Here is a 20950-nt window from a genome sequence, read left to right on the forward strand (position 1 = left end):
AAAGCAAATAAGAAGCGACATGCTCGCATTTCGCTCGGAGAAAGGAGAGAGCTCTTTGCGCGTGTCAAATGAAAAGTTCTGCTTATTAAATAAAAATAAATGCAAGTTAATTAATTAAAACTTTAGGCGAGATAGAGCATGCATGAAAGTTCTTTGTTCCTGCCCCATGTGGCTGGAAAGTGTGCTGAGCTTAATTAGCCGGGGCCACAATGGTTCCTCCAACAGGGGCGGGGGAAGGGTCTGTCGGTGCAGCCACTGGACCGGGGGATCGGGGGCTGGGGGCTGCTTGCAGCTGGTTCATTGATGTTTCGCCCACACACAGTGTCGTGTCGTGTCGTACACAAGTCCGGGTGCGCGTAATTTGGCAACAATTTGGCTACAGAAACCCAGAAGAGCGGCCGGCGAGGCCGTCCAATGCCAAGAAGAGGCACAACGACACCTAGAACAGCGAAGACTATATGTAAATTGTAGAAATTGAATTTAAGAAATGATTTTCATGACATTAACATTGGCATTGGGCCGGGGCTGAAGCGGCCGTTGATGTTTCGGGCACTAACTGCACGATGAAAGCGACACAGTCGGAGATACATAGATACATAGATACGTAGATACACGGATGCGGATTCAGAGATAGCCGTGCGACAGCTGCGCATCCGAGGGGTTCCATGGATGCTGCTTCCTCTCCCGAGCGACTGTCATCGCTTGTCGCTCATCCGCTAACCTTCTGCGATTCCGCCTCCCATGACCCGGTGACGAATTCTCTATGGGCATGGTCTCAGCCCTGCCCCGCCGATGTCCCCGTCCCCCTGCTCGAGTACTTGAGCACCCATTAATAAACTTGGATTCCCATCTATTTATACATGAAATTGAAAGAAATTCGTTTTGCCACAAAATTAATTATACACCCACACGACTTCGGGCCGAAGATTCAGAGTGTTGCTTCTGGCACGGTGCAAAATATAAGTTTTAAAATTAAACTTAAAATGAAATAAATAAGGATGGCAACACACGCCCCCCTTTGATGAGCGGGAACATTCAAGAAACAACAAAAAAAAAGTCGCCGTATTTTATTTATAAGATAAATATTATGCAAAAAAATGGCCCAACTCTCGCTAATATTTATGCATGCTTAAATAATTTTTTGTCTTCGTATTCATAGTATTTTTCTCTCTCTCTGATTTCTTTGCAGGGGCTCAACTTGGACAGGCGCCAGGGCGTGGAAGCCTCGTCAACCCTTTGCCATATGCTTTCGCTCAAACGTGCGGACACTTTCCCCCCTTTTAATTAACAATCTATTCGCTTACTCGTGCAGTGTGAGAAACTTAAGACCCCGAGACCGAAAGGCACAAATTTGTCGTTGTATAAGTGTATAAAAAAAAGTTGGAGCCCCCCGCCGACGCGAGTAAAATTTAGAGCTCGTGGCCGCCAAAACTCGAGTGACTAATTTGTTGTACGACAACAGCAGCAACAACAGCAACAACAATTATGAATATTAACAAAAAATACAAAAACCACTGAAAACAACAACATCAAAAAGTCAGCCAAAATGCGAGCGCTGAAAGCGTGTGCGAACATGAAAATAAAACATCATCATCAGGAAATAAATATTCGGGAAAAAATATACATCGAAATGAATAAATATATAGACTATAGACTAGCATATAAGCATAGCCATTTCTGTATACTCTCTATATATATATTGTATATATAGATTTCTGCATATATCCAAGACATCCCACCACCGTCCGCGGGGTCCGAGAGACTACAAAAAAGTGGCATTAGGACATTTTCCCCCTACTAAGTCGTCGACATGAGGCTCGTGGCAGGGGCAGGGGCAGGGGCAGAAATATATATGTATGTATGTGGATATAGAAATATAGATACAGCAGATATGGCGGCTGTATGCTAAAAGGCATTTGAAGCGAGTGACATTCTTGCGACCAGCTGTTGTCATATAAATCATTAGGTTCCTACAGGGTGTGCCATTTCGAGTGGGGTGGGAGCTCGGATAAGTGCTCGACTAGACCGGAGGCTCGATGGGTGCCAGGAGTAGCCTTGTGCAGACAAAGTTTCAGCTTTCCCCTCGAGTTTGTACATTAAAAATTGATTGGAATTCCGTCTACGGTCTTGCCTTAGGCCTTGGCCTGAGGCCTATACTGCTTTATGTATTTCAAAGAAAAGTCCCACAAAAACACCCTGTTCTTAGACAAACGCAGGGTGGGCTGCCCTCATAATTTTTGGAAAATTAAAAGGTTGTATTTTCTGCAGTTTTTCAATCAAATCAATGCCAGAAGAGGAGAACCCTGCTTGGCCTAGACACAGAACCTCAGTCAGAAACCCTGCCAGTTCCGCATAAAATCGCCACAGAACACGCACAACATCCACATCCACATCAAAATCATAATCGAAAATCAAGAACTCAACTTCTGCGTCAGTAAATAAACAAATATTGACTCGAATCGATACAACGGCCAGAAGCATCGGATACTTAGTATGCAAAAGTGATTAGAATCGGGGCTGCGTCTACCAGAAGTGTACGTAAATCGAACTAATGTTTTTTTTTTGTGGCACAGTTCCAGAAAACACAACATCGAATAACAATATTTGAATTAGTGGAAGCAGAGTAAAGGAAGCACTTGGCTGAGGCAAAACTAAAAATAATTTTGAAGCCAAAGAAATGTTAAAAATAAAACCAAAAGAAATCAACGAATTTTCGGTGGCACCAACAGCAGCAGAAGCAGCAGCAGAGGCGGCAAGAACAAGAACCGAGCAGGGCGGCCCCCGCAGCAGCCGCCGCAGCAAAAAATGAACAAAATTAAAAAGCAGCCGCTTGGAGCTAGAAAAAAACCCAATCAACGAGCAGCAGCAGCGGCAGGAACTACAAATACAAAAACAGAAGCCGCACAGTAAATAGCCAGGCCCAATCCAATCCAATCCAATCCAGCCAGCCTCCATCAGCAGCAGCAGCAGCAGCAGCAGCGGCCAAAAGCAGCAGCAGCCGCGACAACGAGGCCATCAAGTGAGTGGGTGGCTTTGGCTTTGGCTGTGGCTGGCAAGGACAGCCACGTTGGACGTTGACGTCGGCGGCGCGACACCGACGACTGCGACTGCGACGACGTTGTCGTGGCCAACACTGTCCGGGTCCGGGTCTGGGTCCGGGCCACTTTCGCGAATCAATTTCCGTTGCGGTGGCCGTTTCAGTTTTGGTTTCAACGTCGCCGGCGCTACGCGTGTCGTGAATTTCAAATGGCGGTCGCTCTCCCGGTCCCTCTCCCTGTTTTCGTTGTCGGTGATTCTGCAGGTGTTCGCGTAGGTGTTGCCTGCCCAGCGAATTAACGTGGGACGCGAAACGCGCAAGAGTCCGACCCCTGAGCCGCAGGCCAAGTCCCGAGTGCTAAAAAGTTAAGCAAACCCCGAAAAAGAAAACAAAGTGTCTGAGAAACCAAGTTACAAGTTGTGGCCACTTAACCAACCAAAGAAACGAAACGAAAAGAAAACCAATAAGCCCCAAGAAAAGTCAGACTCTGCAGACTCCCAACCCAGATCCCGACTCATGTTGTTGTGCCCCGATCTTGGCCAGCTGCCGACGGCGGCAGAGGCCTCCGTCAACATGCCGCGGCAAAGGCATCGCACCAGTGCCACAAGGATACGCAAGAGACGCTGCTGCTGTGGCGGCCAGCCAGCGCCGGAGGAGCAACAGCCGCAGCCCCAGACACAGCCACAGTCACAGCCGCAGCGAGGCACAGCGACTCCCCAGGGCAACAGCCCAGTCTGGAGCAGTCTGGCCAGGGTGACGGCTACGGTGCTGACCACCGCGGCCCTGCTGCACACCACGAGCGCCCTGTCCGGGCCGGCCGCCGACGCCGAGCCCGTTGCACTGCCACTGCAGGGCACCTCCACGCCCACAGTCCCGCCTGCACAGCACGTGCTGAATGCCACACATCTGGCGGCCACGCTCTTCAACGAAACCAGCGGCCTGCTGGACGCCGGCTCCTCCCTGGCCACTTTGGCCGAGGACGAGGACTGGCTCGACAGCGTCTTCTGGCTGTTCAAGGCATTCGTCATGCTGCTGATCATCATAGCGGCCATTTGCGGCAATCTGCTTGTTATTATTTCTGTGATGCGTGTTAGAAAATTAAGGTGCGTATACGTAATGTTTCCTAGTCCCACCTAGCCATAACCCTATACCACAGCACCACCCTCCTCCTGCCCCCCATCAACCCTTTGCAGCCTCAGCAAGCAAGCAACATGGCCCACGCGTTCTAATTATCTGTGAAAAAGCAATTAGAGCTGCTCCCTCTCCGTGTAATTCATTCGTAATTTGCATAAAACAGCTCCAGCTCCCTCCAGCTCCGTCTAGCTCCCTCCAGCGCGGACTCCCTGGTCGCGGGGTCCCAGTCTTGATTGCCAATTTGCAGAGCTGCCTCCATGTACTGCTCCGCTCCGCACCCGCATCCGCACTGTACTGTTCTCTTCTGTTCGTAACACTTTAAAAAATTACAGAGCGTTTCGCTTTCTTTGCGCGATTTTCGTCGACTTTGCATAAAATTCATGCACGTCCGCATGCCTCTCCAGAGCTGAAGCTGAGGCTGGGGCATGCCCCATGTCCGCTGGCTGCCTCTCGTTTTGTGCTCATTGCTTCGTCCGTGTTTTATGCAGATTCTTTGTCCCTTATTTATTTAGCTCATAATTGAGCGTCACAGTTTTCTTCTATCCCGCGTTCCGGCATGGCGCTGGCCCCATTTCTCCACTCAAGTGCCCCTTTTTCCGCCAATCTCCTTTCTGCAACAACAAAAGGTCCGAAATGCATTATTTTAATGACAAATTAGCTTTTATGACTTTTTTAATCAGCCAATTTGCATATTAGGGGTTCTTAATTGGAAGCTTTGTTCATGATTTATTTCGGACAAAATACTTTCAATTAAATCAAGGTATGGATTTCACAAGTACTCAAATTTATCAACAAAACAATTCGGGTATAGGTTATTCGAATTCAATCAGGTCAAATTTATTTGATAACCGTTTTTGGAAGAGTTTTTCTCTATTCAAAATATCATTAAAATTCCTCCCAATTCAATATAAAACAAAATTTCGCATTTTCCTGTTTAAATGTTTCCATTATTAGGCTTGTTTCAGGGGCATTCTTTTAATTTAAGCAGAAATTAAATAAATTTTAATTAATTACAAATTTGTATTCAATTTTCAAATTCCTTTCATATTGATATTATCTGAAAAATAGTTCAAACTGAAAAATGAAGCCCAAATTAATTGCTATTATTATTTCGTATTATAAATTTAAACATTCCAAGACTAAATTTATATTAAAAATAATTGAAATGCTTCCGTTCCTAACTATTTCAATACACTAGAGTTTTTATGTGCTTTGAAAATTTGTCAAAAATAGACACTATACTTTTATCTAGTTGATGAAAACTATTTATAGACTTAAAACTTCTTAATTAACTTAATTTTGTCCATTCAAATTAGAGCCTTGGCTTACTTTTCACCCGAGTATTCCGAGAAATTAAATAAAGATTCTTCTCTATTCATAAATAGGAAACTTTTGAAAAACTTTTCAACTTGTACTTTTATTTGTTTGGAATTTATTTCCCCACAGACTCAAATCGGAATGTTTTTATTGTGGCAGTTTTCCAGATTTGACGACTGGATCGTCGCTGGGCCGCAATAATAAACAGATAAACCTTCACATTCAAAACTGCTTATCTCCACATCTGTCGCAGATACACAGATACGCATGCACACAGATACACATGCCAACATCTCGGTACGACCTCGTTACAGGCGCTGTCAACTGCTGGGGCGGAAGAGGAGGGGGGGGGGGGGGGGGGGGCTGAGCGCCCATCGTTTATAGAGAAGCACATTATCATAAAAAACTTTCGAGTGATAAATGATGGGACGTCGCCTGGCCCTGGTTCGTTAATATTTTTTGTTATGCCTTAATAACCGGCAGGCGAATCAATTTAGCGCTTCATAAAGCCGCTGCCTCTCATCGCCTCCTCAACTGCCCAACTTCGAGGCAATCAAAAGTTTCCTCTATCCAGCTATTTTTTACTGTAGCCCCGTAGCGAAGCGAACCGAGTTATCCTGTCGTTCTGTGGGTGTGTTTAAAAGACAAATAAAATATTATTTTACTGCAAATAATATAGGTTATTCTTGCGGATACTTTTGCAATTGCAATTCCATCTGAAGTAACAAGAAACGGGTACATTACAGTCGGAACACCGCCTGCAGCCCTTCTTTTCAGTAAACGTTCCAGGGATAATTTTAGCACGGCAAACGAAGAAACTTTAAATGCTCTTAACCAAAGTTTGCGAGGGGCAATGAAGCCAAAAGGCGAAACAAACAAACTTTGCGAAATGGCAGAAAAAAGAAGCTACAAAATTATAATGAAAAAAGGGCGGAGGCAAGGCATAATTAAGGTTGGAAGTCGCTTAAGTTTACTTTTTTTTCCGCTGCTGCCGCTGCTGCTTTTGCTGCTAATGAGAAGCATTTTATTTTTTAAGTGACTTGCGTGTCAGTGGATGCCCAGGTGCCTAGTCCCCTTTCCCGTTCCCGTACCAGTCCCAGAGTCAGTCCCAGTCCCCAACTAATGGTGACGATCAAGATAATGATGATGTTGCTGTGATAATGAATGGCGGAGCCCCCGAAGGAGTGTGGGGGTCCTTGGAGGCCCTGAATCCGGGCCATAATTAATTTCTGCAAAATGTTTCACAAAAATCCCAAGAGCAGCCAGCCAGCTCCATCTACGAGTAAATGGTCAGCCTTCGAGCAGCTCTGCACAAATTCCCCATTGTTCTGGTATGCAAATATTACGCATACGCAGCGTGAGGCGGGGAATGTGGAAAAAACGCTCGCAAAAAAACACATAGAAAGGAAAGAAATGACAAACACTGCGAGCATGTTGCTGCTCAAAGCGAAAATGGAACAAAAACAAAATGCATGCAACAATGGCCAGGGGGCGGGGCGGGGAAAAACAAGGGAATTGTATCGGTGGCACGAGGGGGAACGAGCGACAACAACACACCGCGCGGCAACAACTTTGGCAATTAAGGCAGCTTATGGTTTTTATGACAGCATAAATTTAAAATGTTCTATGCCAAACAATAAAATTTCTGTTTTTTTTTTTTTGTGTTTTTGGCCCGCCCCAAGATGAGCCGCAGCAAAGAGTATCTATCTATATGAGTGAGCAAGTATATATATCTAGATATATGTGTGCTTGGGAATATGTAGCGTTCATTTGCCATTACATTGAGACTGGGGTGGAGGTGGAGGTGGAGGCGGAGGCGAAGGCTCATTAACGCACTTGAAGGATGCTCGGCAACTGTTTCCGCTCTTGGCCAACGGCAGCTGCTTAAACGTGCTGTTTCTTTTAGCTATTTTTCTGAAATTTAAATGCCAGGCAAATTATGGCCCGGGTTCAACAAGAATGCCGGGCGGAGGACGAGACTGACTAATGGCGCAGCATTCGCAAAATGGCGTCGATTTGTTGCAATTAACGGCAAAAACGTTGAAAGTTATTTAAGAAATAGCCCAGGGCAGGTTGTACGTGAAGGATAAAGGCGCATTGCAGGCGGATTATTAAAGGAGAAGGGACTAGACAGAGGAGATAAGGAAACTGTCATTAAAGTCAAAGATGGCTCAGGTTTTAGGGCAACCTTTAGGGGAATAATCAGAAGGGGTTCAAGCACTCGATTAGAGAGCCTTTAGAGCTGGCAAGCAAACTCTAATTGGCAAGAGGCACTTGCTTGCACACGAAGTAAAACCCAATTTAAATAACAAAATAGGTATAAGCTGGAGCAACCGCAGCACTCTCTATCTCTCCCAGTCTGTCCTGCCTGTCCCGTCTGTTGTCCTGCCATTCCGTTCCCCTGGTGGAAATCGTTCGACATCGTTTGCAATTCTTGACTGGCTTTTCAATTATACCCCATGCTGGCACCAGAATGCATCACAAAGGCCCCTGTTGGCAGGAGCTGGCAGTCCAAGCTGTCAACTCGCACAGAAGAAAGCCGCCATCGCATACCATTCCCCCATTCACCCACTCGCATACACATGTACTTTTGTATTCAGATACGGCCACATCCCAATAGTCGGCCACTCTGGGGCACGGCTCTTCACGCACTCACTCGTACAATATCTTGATTAGCCCGCCCGGGGGCACGATTGTCCCCCCGCCTTTCTATCGGTATTGTTTGATATTGTTCTCTGATTGCTAACATCTCTCTCTCTCTCTCTTTATTCTCTTCTCTTTGCAGAGTTATAACGAATTACTTTGTAGTTTCCTTAGCCATGGCTGATATAATGGTCGCTATTATGGCCATGACATTTAACTTTAGTGTGCAAGTAACTGGGCGGTAAGTACAGCGGCAGAAACACAAAAAACACACACCCTCAGCGCTGGGGCTGTGCAACAAACGTAAGCAAAACTGTTGCAAAAATTACAGCTGCCACTAAAGGCAGCGCCAAACAAAATGCCAGCCATCCAAGGGGGGGGGGGGGGGGCACCCTGAATGGGGTGGTCACTGCCACGGAGGCAGTAGGATGGGGGCCTGGTGTAGGGCTGCTACAGGGCGTGGCAGTTGCAGAACAAACAACCGAAACACAAAAATCCCTGAAAAATGAAAGCAACGTTTATTTATGCTTCTCTGAATGCCTTTGTCTGTGTGAGAGTGTGTATCTATGTGGCTGTGTGGGCTATGTGGGCTGTGTGGGCTATGTGGACTGTGTGGACTGTGTGGGCTATGTGGGGGTGTATTACTATGTGTGTGCGTGTGTGCCCGCCTGCGTGAGTGTGTGGTTGTGTGGGGAAATGCAAATGCAGAAAGTCATCTCCCACTATGGCCCCACGCTATGGCCATGTGCGTGCTTTTGTGTTCAAGAATTAAAATGTGAAAAAGAAGAACTAACAAGTGAGATGCACAGCAAAAAAGGGGGAGACGCAAGAGCCGACTTTGGGATATCCTTTAGCTGAAATGGAACTAAATGGGATACTACAAGCTCTCACTGGAGGCTGCCTCCAACATACAACAGGCGTTGCCTACTGTTATACCCTTTCAACATATACACCGATACACATTCATATATGTAAGGCCTCACACACACACAGAGAGTACACGGAGCACCGACAACTTTGAAATGCTATTCTAAGGGACAAAAACCGTCAGAGTGTGACATGGTCACATCCTTCACGCCAAACGTCCGTCGCGACGGTCCCCAGTCCGGCTACGACTGTCTATGGCGATGCCAGGCGATATGCGAGGGATATGGGACACGTATGGGACATGGAAAAGCGAACGCGATGCCAAGTGCTGGCGGCTCCGTTCAGTTAATTATGCATGGGCGCTGATTTAAAGGCCTCGCTTAAAGCCAGACTTTGGGGCCCAGGGACCAATGCAAATGTTTGCAATGTCATTGCCAGCGACAATGATGGGCGTAACGATGATGATAATGATGAGGATGAGAATGAGGACGAGGATGGCGGGGCCAGCCATCCATAATGTGTGCACTTTCTGCCAGGCCAAAAACTTCAGGCGGCAGCCACTTGGCCACGAGAGTTGCATATAAATTGGCATTGGCCGCAGTTGTTGTCGCCCATTTTCCTGGCACCCAGGCAGCCGCAGAGCCGCAGAGCCGCAGTGCCGCCTCCACTTGGCATTCATTAGCAATTTCACCTTCACAGTCGCTAGTTGCATAATTGACGCTACTTTGCCCGCGGCATCGTTGCCACTGCCACTGCCACAGCCACAGCCATCCTCATCGTCATAGACATCGCCGTCGCCATCGCCATCGCCATTGCTGCAGTCACTTCACGGCCCTGCCCGGCTTAAGCGTCAATTCATGACAGAGCATACCCTGCCCTCATGCAACAAAGAATGCCAGCCCGAGTGGAGTGCAGAACCAAATACGCCTACGCCCAAAAGCCCAGACCAGGCCAGAGCATGCCAGGACCAGGCCGGAACAGGACAGAGGAGAGCCGACCAGGTTGGGGCATGCTCACACAGTTTCCCCTGAATAGTCAAAAAGTTTTTGAAACTGATGCCAAACGGGGCGCCCGATAATAAATTTCACTGCCTTCTGGCCAACTGGGAGGCGAAACGACGAGCCCAAGAACAAGTTAAGGCTCGAGACCCGACCAGAGTGGCAACCAAGGGCGACGCAAGTTTTAATGAGTTTTTCATGCACCCCCACCCTGCCCCACCACACAAGCCCCATGGCCTATTTTCGGTCTCTCGGTGCATTTAAGCTTTTAATTTGAGTCTCCACAGTGTGCCAGTGCCAGTGCCAGTTCAGTGGCAGTTCAGTTCAGTTCAGGGGCAATGTCACCTGGCAACCGAAGAAGCTAAGATGAAATCGATAAATACATAAATCAGACCGGCTGATACATATCTAAGGGAAGTGGAGGAGAGCGGGACTTCCCCGAGGTTACGCGCAGTCTGGTCTCTGGGCTGATAGGAAACAGGCACAGCCTACATTTTGGGGCATGGTCTGGCCGGGTGCGGTGCCACGTAGATGCACAACTTTCGCTGGGTGAAAATGGTTTTAAATTCAATTGGAATACCTGGTGGAAGATGCCTGCGATGACTTCATAAAAGTATTTATATAGCCGAAAAGCAAAAGCCAGAAAGCCACAAAAGGAAGGGAAATTGCCAAATCATGCATTGGATAATCAGATACAATCGGGGGATGGGCTGGTATGGCCTCTGGGATGCTGCGGATTATTGAGTAATCATTGTGATGATATTTATGTTCCCTTAATCGAACTCTTTCAGCTGGAACTTCAGCCCCTTCCTGTGCGACTTGTGGAACAGTCTCGACGTGTACTTTTCGACAGCGAGCATTTTGCATTTATGCTGCATATCTGTGGATAGGTAATTACAGTTGCTGCCATCGGCAGAAGCCAGCGGCAGAAGCCAGCATGTGCACTGGTAATAACGTGGCTTCAACTCTCTCTCTCTCTTTTTTGCTGATGCCTTTTTGCAGATACTATGCGATTGTTAAGCCCCTCAAGTATCCGATTAGCATGACGAAACGCGTGGTGGGCATTATGCTGCTGAACACGTGGATATCGCCGGCCCTGCTCTCGTTCCTGCCCATCTTCATTGGCTGGTACACGACCGACGAGCACAAGGTGTTCGTCAAGGAGAATCCGGAGCAGTGTGCATTTGTGGTTAACAAGTACTATGCCATCATCTCGAGCTCGATTTCGTTCTGGATACCGTGCACCATCATGATTTTCACCTACCTGGCCATCTTCCGGGAGGCCAATCGACAGGAGAAGCAGTTGATGATGCGCCACGGCAATGCCATGTTGATGCACCGCCCATCCATGCAGCCCTCAGGTGAGAGTTCGTCTTACCAGCTCCACCTCCATGAGATTGGGCATTTATCAACGCACATCCCCCCCTCTATCCATCTCTCTCTCTCTCTCCATCTCTGTGTGGTACAGGTGAGGCAATGAGCGGCTCGGGCTCGTCGAAAACATTGACACTGCATGAGGTCGAGCAGGAGCACACACCCACTAAGGACAAGCACTTAATCAAAATGAAGCGGGAGCACAAGGCCGCACGCACGCTGGGCATCATCATGGGCACCTTCATCCTCTGCTGGCTGCCGTTCTTCCTGTGGTGAGTGTCGGGACTGCTGACATGGGATTTGCGGGCATAATTTATCTAATGTCACGCATGCATAATTAAATATTACTCATACGACCCGTCGTCTGCCTTTGTTTAGGCTGTGCTTTTTGGCAGCCGCGACACACTCAATCCCCACAAACATAATCCCATTTATGCAAAAACCCTAAGCTCACTCATGCATCAGGAATTTATGTACGTTTACCTCTTGCTCTTCCACTTGCTCTCGCGGCACAGGTACACGCTCTCCATGACCTGCGGCCCCTGCCAGGTGCCGGATATCGTGGTGTCCATACTCTTCTGGATCGGCTACTTCAACTCGACGCTGAACCCGCTCATCTACGCTTACTTCAACCGCGACTTCCGAGAGGCCTTCCGCAACACGCTGCTGTGTCTGTTCTGCAACTGGTGGAAGGACCGCCACATGCCCCTGGACATCGACATCCGTCGCTCGAGCCTGCGCTACGACCAGCGGGCCAAGAGCGTCTACTCGGAGAGTTACCTCAACTCGACCACGCCCTCGCATCGCCGCCAGTCCCAGATGGTAGACAACTTATAATACAGGAACGAGGCGCTCCTGACGCCGATTGCCCAGCAGCAGCAGCGGCTGGCAGCGAGCGACTCCCGCCTGGCGGTCGCAGGAGGCACTGCAGCAGCTTCGGTCGGAGCAGGGGCAGGGCAACGGCCAGGCGCCGGCGCCGGCACCAGACCCACACTCGACAGTAAGGGGGACGATGTACAGGAGATACAGATCGAAATACCCATGGAGTACATCAACAAATGGAACAAAAACAACAATGCAGCTGCCTCGACGGCCTCCAGCCACGTTTAAGAGATGTGCGGAGAAGAGGAGGATGGATGGATGGGGGGCATGGAAAGAATCAATTTAATGCAATCAAAATTGTCCATTAATTTGCAAAATTAATATGCGTTGGCGTAGGTTGATTCACTCGTAACGTTGACATTAATCAATCATGCACTGGAGCGTGCCATTTAATTTTGCCCCCCACTGTGGCGCTCACTGTGCCGTGCACTTTTCCCTTCTGCGTCTCCGAGAACAGAGCTGTAGGACAATTTGTTAATCTATGATTTCGTGTCGGTTGAGTCCTGTTATCTTGTAAATACTAAATATTTTTGTACGAGTAAATTAAGTGAAGGTTGTAAAATCATTTCTAGCAGAAATTTGTTAAACATTTCAAGCAAAAAAGGAAAATCTATTTAAATGGCAATCACTGCAACACACTGAGCTATATTCGTAGGTCCAGATCCAGATCCAGATCCAGAACCGAATACGAACCATAAACTAGAAGAGCTAATGCTAAAACTGTGCCAATTAACAGACCGCAAAACGTAGACATCTATGGGGGGACATTGCAACCGGCACATGTCCTTACAAGGGCATTTTCCATTCCCAATTAAATTCAGAGAAACCAAACCAAAAGTCATGGAAGCAAAAGCAAAGCTAAAACCCATTTACGACAATCGCATGAATTTGAAAATGCTCAAAAGATTCGAAAAATATTAAATAAATTTAACAAAAGATATACCTACAGATAAATTAAATATAGCGAAATATATAGTTGTATCAGACATTTCTAGCATTACCAAGTGGCAGTCGAAATCAAAAGTAACCTCTAGAGAGACCCAACCTACGAGTACGTAAGATTAACCAACCAATATAGTCATCGATATCAGATTGCGGACTAAACCGAATAGCAGTGTATCCGTAGTTCGTTTCCGTATCCGTTTCCGTGCGTTGAATTTGAATAATGTGAATCGAATCGGGCCTAAGTGCGTGTTCCATAGAGCCGGAGAGTGAGACGAATCAGAGGCAATTGCGTTGCAGTTCCTGGAATAAAGTTGACTGTGTAGCCTGGGAAGGCAAGGCTTGAGCACTGCTTCTGAAGTCAGCAACTTGATTCCAGCAATTGCGGCCCAAGCACAACGCTGAATGGTGCTCAAAATACATACTACATCTAATCGTATTCGTATTCGTATTCGTATTCGTATTCGTATTCGTACTCGTTGAAACCAAAAAACAACCGGAACCCTAACCAAATTTCGACTATGAAAACCAATTGAAATGCAAATGAGGCAAATAATTGCAAAGCAGACAAAGAGACCACTTTGCGTACTACTTTGTGTAAGGAACTAGCGACTCGACTCCATAAAACTATCCACTATTGTAGCAACAGTTTGGAAAACTTACCTATTTATCATTTACTTTACCCTCAACGAGCCACGGGCCGCACAGCGGAAGGCCAAGAGCATTTCTCAAGTTGAGCCAGACGACAAAGAAATAAACAGAGCCGGGGGAAATCCGTTTATATAGAGAGAAAAACACAAAATTGTTCCAAGTTGTCAGCAACCAGAAATGTCTTAATAATTTGCGATGCTAGTCCCAGAAAAGAAAATACAATTTAAACAAAGTCTTGTCAAAAGCGGAGGAGCGCAAGGAGAGAAAGAGCCAAGGCTCGCTATGTACGATATGTAGGGTGTACAAATAGACGTCTATATAAATGTTATACATATATCATAGTAAGTATTTATTATACGAGTGTGTGTGGCTTTCCTTAAGAAGATGAGAACCCAATCCCAACCAAAATCGAATGAATCTCCAAAGAACTTGTTATATTTTTATAAACCACAGAAACCCAAAGCTAAAAAATGTAATATTATATATGTTTGTATCTATGTATATGTACTATATGTCTGTATGTGTGTATATATGTGTGCAAGGTATTTATTTAACAACCGAACTTTTTGTTACACTGTTTCCTTGTGTGTTTGCTGGGCCATTTCCCGTGCAAAAAATACGAGTACAATAGGATCTAGCAGTAAGCCAAACTGAGAAGCAACAAGCAACAAGCAAGAAGCAAATCTAGCCTCGAGTAGAGTCAAGTAAACGGCAAACTAAGCCACTAACTAAGTGAATCTGAAATTCATGTGTATTATAAGGCAACATAACGAACTTCAAGTTGGAAAACATACAGCAAAGCAAAGCGAAACAAAACAGAACATAATAAAATAAAATTATGAAAACTAAAGATGTAGCCAAACAAATTGTCTTTTATTTAACCCAGGGACCCAGCCGGGGAGCCAGCCGGGGACCCAGCTGGCAAATACATTTTTTTATTTAGCGTAAGGATTGCCTGTTGACCTGGGTCACAGCAGTCGGGCCCTTTTTATCTCGGGAAAAGTTCTGGACAAACTGGAAGTAAAGTAAATAAAACCGAAATTACCCACTCCCACAGTGCCGGCCAAAAGTACATTAACAGCATATTATCAGCAGAGAAGTAAAGCTGATTACCGCCGGCGACAGTTGTAAACTTCTAAATAACTGTCAAGCCTCGGGTTCGGCTGACAAATTACAAATTTTTACAAAGGCCCCCCCGCCCTGGCAACCGGGCGCTGCCTTGGCTCACGCGTCGAATGAGTGATTTTTATTTGCCAAATGCCGAATGCCGAGTGCCAAATGTGTGTGTAATTTAACCGGCGTCATGGCAATGCCAGTCCTGTCCCAGAAAGAGGTGCTCCGTACTTCAGTCTTGGAAAGCAATTTGTCATGAGACCCGCTTCTGTCTGGGGCGACACACACTTTGAATGCCTTAAATCGCTCGCACCTGTAGGCAAAAGTTGCTGCTACTTCATAGGGAGCTATAAATTTAATTTATTTACCAAAAGGTGACAGACACCACAACGAAAAGTTCCCCAGCAAAGCTGGCCCCACACCTCATCCCATCCCCATCCAGCTCTGGCTCAACTTTTTCAGCATTTAAAAAACTCATAAAGAAAAAATTGTGTGGTCGAAGGGACTCTCTGCAAGCGTTGATGAAAATTTTGTAGCAAATATAAAATTCAAATACTGTCGCGACAGAAAAAAGAAACGAAAAATATATTGACAGGATGGCGCGGGAATTAATTCTGGTTTGGCGGCGAGTCAAATTAAATAAATTTGCTGAACTTTTTCAGCTCGTAATACATCAATCAATTCGAAAAAATGGTATGAGACACGGTAAAGCTGTCAGTGTGGGTCCTGGGATCATCGCGATTAAAGGCATTTGCTTTTTCATGCCACTCAGAGAGTGCATGTGTGGAATATGCCATTCGTGTGTCTAATATATGGAGAAAGGGAAGTACAGTCCTGTCAATAGAGACATGTCTATAGGTTCAGTGTTCCAGCTCGATATTAAAGACTACATGAAAATGGAAATCTCATTCAGAGGACGTGTCTCTATAATGTCTATATCCCGTATATTCCATGGGTAACACAAAGTCGACCATCTTTTGTGGCTGGATACCCCTCAACTATATTGAGCTGTGCAAAACCACACTGGAGATTGGCATTATAAATGCAAGTCAAAAGCTAAATTCATTCATCAAAGTCGAAAGTCGATGGGGAATCTTATGAAATCTCTAGGACGCACTCCACCGCACGGCAATGCTTGTAAGTGAGTGATCCCCGATGCCATTGAGGCATTCATCGCTTATAAGACCCGCCAAATTGGGCCGTGACAAGTGACAGACACGCGTCGGGTGCCTCAGACAGAGGTCACTACCTTCGTTCCTCGGTCGACGGTCGACGGTCGCCGTTCGCCTTATGGCTCATCAGCATTTCAGCATTTAAAGGCACACAATGAGCGTCAAATAGTCCTGCACCTTATCAGTAAGTCAGTCAGTCAGTCAGTCACTCAGTCCGTCACTTAGATGGGGACTACACAACTGTCGGTGACACAGCGGCAATCGTGGAATCAAATTCAGTCTCTTCTGTATATTTTTATGAAATTTTAATAACTTTGACATGTGCTCTGACAAGCGCTCCGTCGGAGGACCCATTGCCGTACCCGTGTCCGGACTCGTAGTCGTAGTAGGAGCCGGCATATTGCTTTCGTCAGATGGGAGTGCTGTGCTGTGCTGTGCTGTGCTGTGCTACCTATTGTTGTTGCTATCATTTCTGCTGTTGCATGTTGTGTCGTCCTGCCCCGCCCTGCCCCTTTGTTGTTTCTGATTTGCACGACATGAACACGAACTGAAATAACAAATCTTTTCTAGATTTACGCACGCGGCTGTTTGTGGGGGGGTTTGTGTGTGAGTTTATGGTGGCATCACAATATTTTTATTACAAATGCAAATATTGACGCCATGCAGGGGGGATGTTGGAATCGAAGGGAAGTACGAGTAGTAGTTGTCCTGTCTCCGACTGCCTTGGGGCCTGCTGTTGATGCGGCAAATTCGGCAGCGAGCGAAGCAGCCAGCGATTGGGGTCCAGGGGGGGGTCTGGGAGGCTGTCCTGTCCCACATGGGGTGGAGGCTGGGGGGTGGCTGATGCCAGCTGATGCTGGTAGGGTTGCTCAGAGCGGAGTAGATGGGTTGTAGTAGATGTTGCCCCGAAAGGCAATACTCCCAAAGGGATGCCTTGGATTAAAATTCAAAAAGGAATCCCTATTAAGCTGTTTCCTAGGTCCAAGAACCTCTTTTTGTTGTATTGACAGACTACTAATGTTCCACAATCTACTACCTTTCAAAGCATCCCTGCTGGCCATTTGAAATTCCCTTTTCCCGCCACACGCCACTGCGCAGAAGCTCTCCCTCCTTGAAACGGCTCTCCGGGACTCGAATTCGCCGCGGCTCGTGTGGAAATGCCGCCAAAGGACTTGGCACGTTGCCCATCATTCAGTTTGCGGCCAGTTACCAGAGCAGGCGCCTACCACAACGCATCGCCATCTGGCTGAAAGGCTCACAGGCTCTCAGGCTCTTAGGCTCTTAGGCTCACAGGCTGTGGGGCCAGTAAATACAACAAACAAACCCCCAACGTAAAGCAATCGAAACCTGTGACCACTTGTCACACATGCTCGGCGGAAAGTAACCCAAAGTGCCAGTGACAGTTCTGGGTATTGTGTGTGGGGCACCGGGGGGCTCTCCTCAGGCCCGGCTGGGGCATCGAATTGTAGCGGAGTTCGCGTGTGCGTGTTTCGATTTCGTGGCACTACTAAAACCGATACAAAACTCCATTTATGTGAGACCTGACTTCTGAAAGAGGTCCTGTGCCTGTGCCTGTGCCGTTGGCTGTAAGGCGGCGTCTTGTACGTGTTCTGTGCGCCGCTCTGCTGGCCAAAAGAAACCAAAACGTGCGGCAAATTGCGGCCAGTTGGCGGCAGAAACTGCTGCTGGGCGGGGAAATCAAAAAAGCAAAAGAAGGAAATTCCAATTTAACAAATCGATTTCGGGGCTTTTTTATAGTCCAAGGCGGACAGTCGTATAAATAGAGCCAGTGACAGGCTAATGACAAATTAAATTGTTTGAACAGTAGAAAAAGAAGGAAAAGCGGCCGCGGGCATTACAAAATTACGAAGCGCGCGTGTGAAAACTTTGAGCTGTTATCGGCCAAAACAACAGCAACAATAAACTGCGATAAAAGCAACAAAACAAACGGGAAAAAGTTTCTTTATTTTTGGTTTTATTCGAAGAGTCGCCCCCGAAACGCCCAGCGCCACATTGCCACACGGCCACACGGCCACAGGGCGACCATCAAACAGCAGAACGCAAATCAAGAACGACAATGACGGCGTCGCGGCTCCCGGGCTCATCCTGCTGCGGCGCAATGCCACCACTCGTCCTGCCGGCCCTCCATCAGATCCGGACGCACCGAGCGTGTTGAGCAAGTAAGCAAACAATAAAAACTTTCGCCCCGGCCATGCGAGTGTTGCCTACTTGCAGGCGCAGCACGTGAAACGGAAAAAGAGCACAGCAACACACACACACACAAGGACACTGGGAGAACGGGATAGAGCACAGGACCCAGACCCAAGACAGACCCCACAGAAACTAACAGAACAGCAAAAGACCAAAACGGAAACACATTGAGCGCCATTTTTAGTGGTTACGTAAACGGGAACTGCTGTCTATGTACTTAAAAGGGCCGTCACCCAATGCTAAACCTCTTTCAGACCCAACCCTCGCCCTCCTCCTCCGTGCGGGTCTGGTGTCTGGACAGCACGTTGCTCTGTCTCTTAATAAAGTTAGCAGCGTTAGTTGTCTGACACTTTGAATACGTACGCTTTCAGCCGTCGCGCCGTTTGGCTTGGCCCAGGTCCCAGATCCCAGGCCCCAGATCCCAGGACGTCTCGCTCCCTAATGATACAAATCGCACCACTAACAGTGGCCTGGAGATTCGATGAAAATAGAATTAAAAAACTCTCAGGTAGTTTAGTTTTAGATGAAGTTCTGGGGATACCAGATAATTGTGTTTGTTTTGGGTCTAGCACTCGGCAGCATCGATTTATTCTACAAGGAACAGTGGTTGAAAACTAAATGAAAGAAAACAGAATTAGGCTTACAAATCGTTTTCAATTTCTGTCAATTTATACCAGCAACAATCCCCATTGTGAGTCCTTGAAAAGATCTATGAACAACAGAACAAATGAGCAAGCAAAAAGAGTCCTAACTAGCTGTTCGTTGGACCCTCTTTGAGCAAAGTAGTATCAACAATTCCTGGATATAAATCATACAATGAACAGCGATTACCTGGAACAAAAAGAGCAGAATAAATAGGGATTTTTGTAATGTATTTGAAACAATTTTTAAACCACTTCCAGTCACTCTCTGACAATTGGTGGATTTGGTTTCGCCAACAGCTAGAACATGGAAAGATCTAAGAATTTTCTAAGGTTGTGTTGAGCGAATTCTTATCGAATCGATTGAATGGGATTTTCCGGTGCAACTCATTTTTCACGCATTTGGGATTTCAACTCTTTTGATTATAGGGTTTTGTGGAATCGACTAAAATCACCGCTTGGCCCGAAACTTTTTTATTCGATTGCTGGCACCCCATTTCCTCTCGATAGTTTTTGCCAATCCCGGATCACAGTGCACAGGAGACTGGGTTCATGCACTGCCTGATTCTAGCACTTGGCTGCTGCAGATTCTGGGTTGCGATGCCATTTGGCATTTGCCACTTGATTCGCTGCCGGACGGGCCTCGGAGGCGGGCGCCGCAGACCCGCCCCCAAGTGGCCGTTCGAGTCTCACCTTTGAGCAGCCAGCCTTTGGCCTTTTTTGTTGCACTTGTGAATGGGTTGCGACTTGGCTCTGGCTCTGGCTCCGGCTCGGGCAATCGATTTTCTTGGCCAGGGATTGCACACAAGGCTGCACCAGCATTTAATTGAAATTCGGCTGGCTCGTTGTTCAAATCAAATTTAGCAAAAGCCCTAAACTACACGTCAGCCCTGTCTTGTCTGCTGCTCGGTACAACCGACACAGAAACTTTTATCCCAGCATTGCCAGAATGGAACAGAATAGAACTGAAAAAGCAGACACACACGTACTAGGGCAGACAGATAGACAGAGAGGCAGAGAGACAGACCGACAGTGGGAGATTGTCATGCACAAATTGAAACTTTTCAAGTTACGCTCGAAAAAGTTTGAATTCCACTAATACAGTGGGGTTTTAGATTGTATAGTTCCAGATACAGACATGTGCACACGTGTATGGATGTTTTATTTGCTGGAAAAACTTTCGAATGGTTTCGAATTCAATGAGATTTGTGCACAGACCGTTACCCATTCCATGTGTAAGACAATATCCCTGTCCCGATCTGCTCTGCTCTGTTCTGTCCTCTCCTGATACGGCTAATACCCTTAAAGCCGGCAAATATTTACGCATAAATGTTTTAAATGTAAATGCCTCTCCATTCATTCTGGCAATATCTCATCGGCATCCCCATCCCCATCTCCATCCCCATCGTCTCGAATGTCTTTCGATAAATGGCTGGATAAATGATAAATAGAATGAATGCCTTTAGGCATTTCTGTGTGCCTTCTCTTCCCTGGACGGAGTGTGTTTTTGTTGTTATGCCGATTGCCTCGTCTGCTCGGATTTGGCTCTAAGCTAATCAGATTCATGGCTGGCATAATGATGCGATGCACACCATAGGCTGCGTTTCTGATTGAAAATTTAATTAAAGAAAGCTGTCAATGGAGTCGGAGAAAACATTGACAGCATTGGCTCTCCTCCTCTTCAATTCCGGCGATACTCTCAGAGCTATAAATATTCAGGTTTTTATTAACCACAAATCGTTCACACTTTGCTAAAAGTTCCCCCAAAATACCCAACCAATCCGAACCGATCGGATCCGTGTGCAATGACCACAGGACTTTTAGGTTGTGTTGCACACCATTTGGTGCTCAATCGATGAAAGGCTTCAGGAAAACACGTCAAGTGTGGCATCGGGAAACAAAGAAACGAGGAAACCACAAAAAGCAATACACAGACCTTGATTCGGCTCCCAGTTTGCTCAATCAGCT

The 20950-nt window shown here is 46.7% G+C and overlaps 2 protein-coding genes across 5 annotated transcripts in view; both read left to right on the forward strand.

Moving 5' to 3' along the window:
* Positions 1–14701, forward strand: part of LOC108157462 (octopamine receptor beta-2R) — a 45535-nt gene extending 30834 nt beyond the window's left edge. Inside the window, exons 2-7 of one of the 2 annotated variants that reach the window (XM_017289536.2) lie at positions 2574–4140; positions 8274–8372; positions 10788–10886; positions 10999–11357; positions 11465–11642; positions 11886–14701. In XM_017289536.2, coding sequence (XP_017145025.1) covers positions 3554–4140; positions 8274–8372; positions 10788–10886; positions 10999–11357; positions 11465–11642; positions 11886–12207 — 1644 coding nt within the window. In that variant the 5' untranslated portion in view covers positions 2574–3553 and the 3' untranslated portion in view covers positions 12208–14701. Of the gene's footprint in view, positions 1–2573; positions 4141–7110; positions 7204–8273; positions 8373–10787; positions 10887–10998; positions 11358–11464; positions 11643–11885 lie in introns of those variants that run through there. The other variant, XM_017289537.2, reaches the window with a different exon arrangement.
* Positions 14702–17315: 2614 nt separating this feature from the next.
* LOC108156622 (octopamine receptor beta-3R-like) overlaps positions 17316–20950 on the forward strand; it is a 36422-nt gene continuing 32787 nt past the window's right edge. For all 3 annotated transcript variants that reach the window (XM_017288178.2, XM_033389540.1, XM_033389539.1), the window contains exon 1: positions 17316–18310. The gene's annotated coding sequence lies outside the window, so the exon portion shown is untranslated. The remainder of the gene's footprint in view (positions 18311–20950) is intronic.

This window comes from Drosophila miranda, chromosome 2, assembly GCF_003369915.1.
Source record: "Drosophila miranda strain MSH22 chromosome 2, D.miranda_PacBio2.1, whole genome shotgun sequence".
Classification (NCBI taxonomy): Eukaryota; Metazoa; Arthropoda; class Insecta; order Diptera; family Drosophilidae; genus Drosophila; species Drosophila miranda.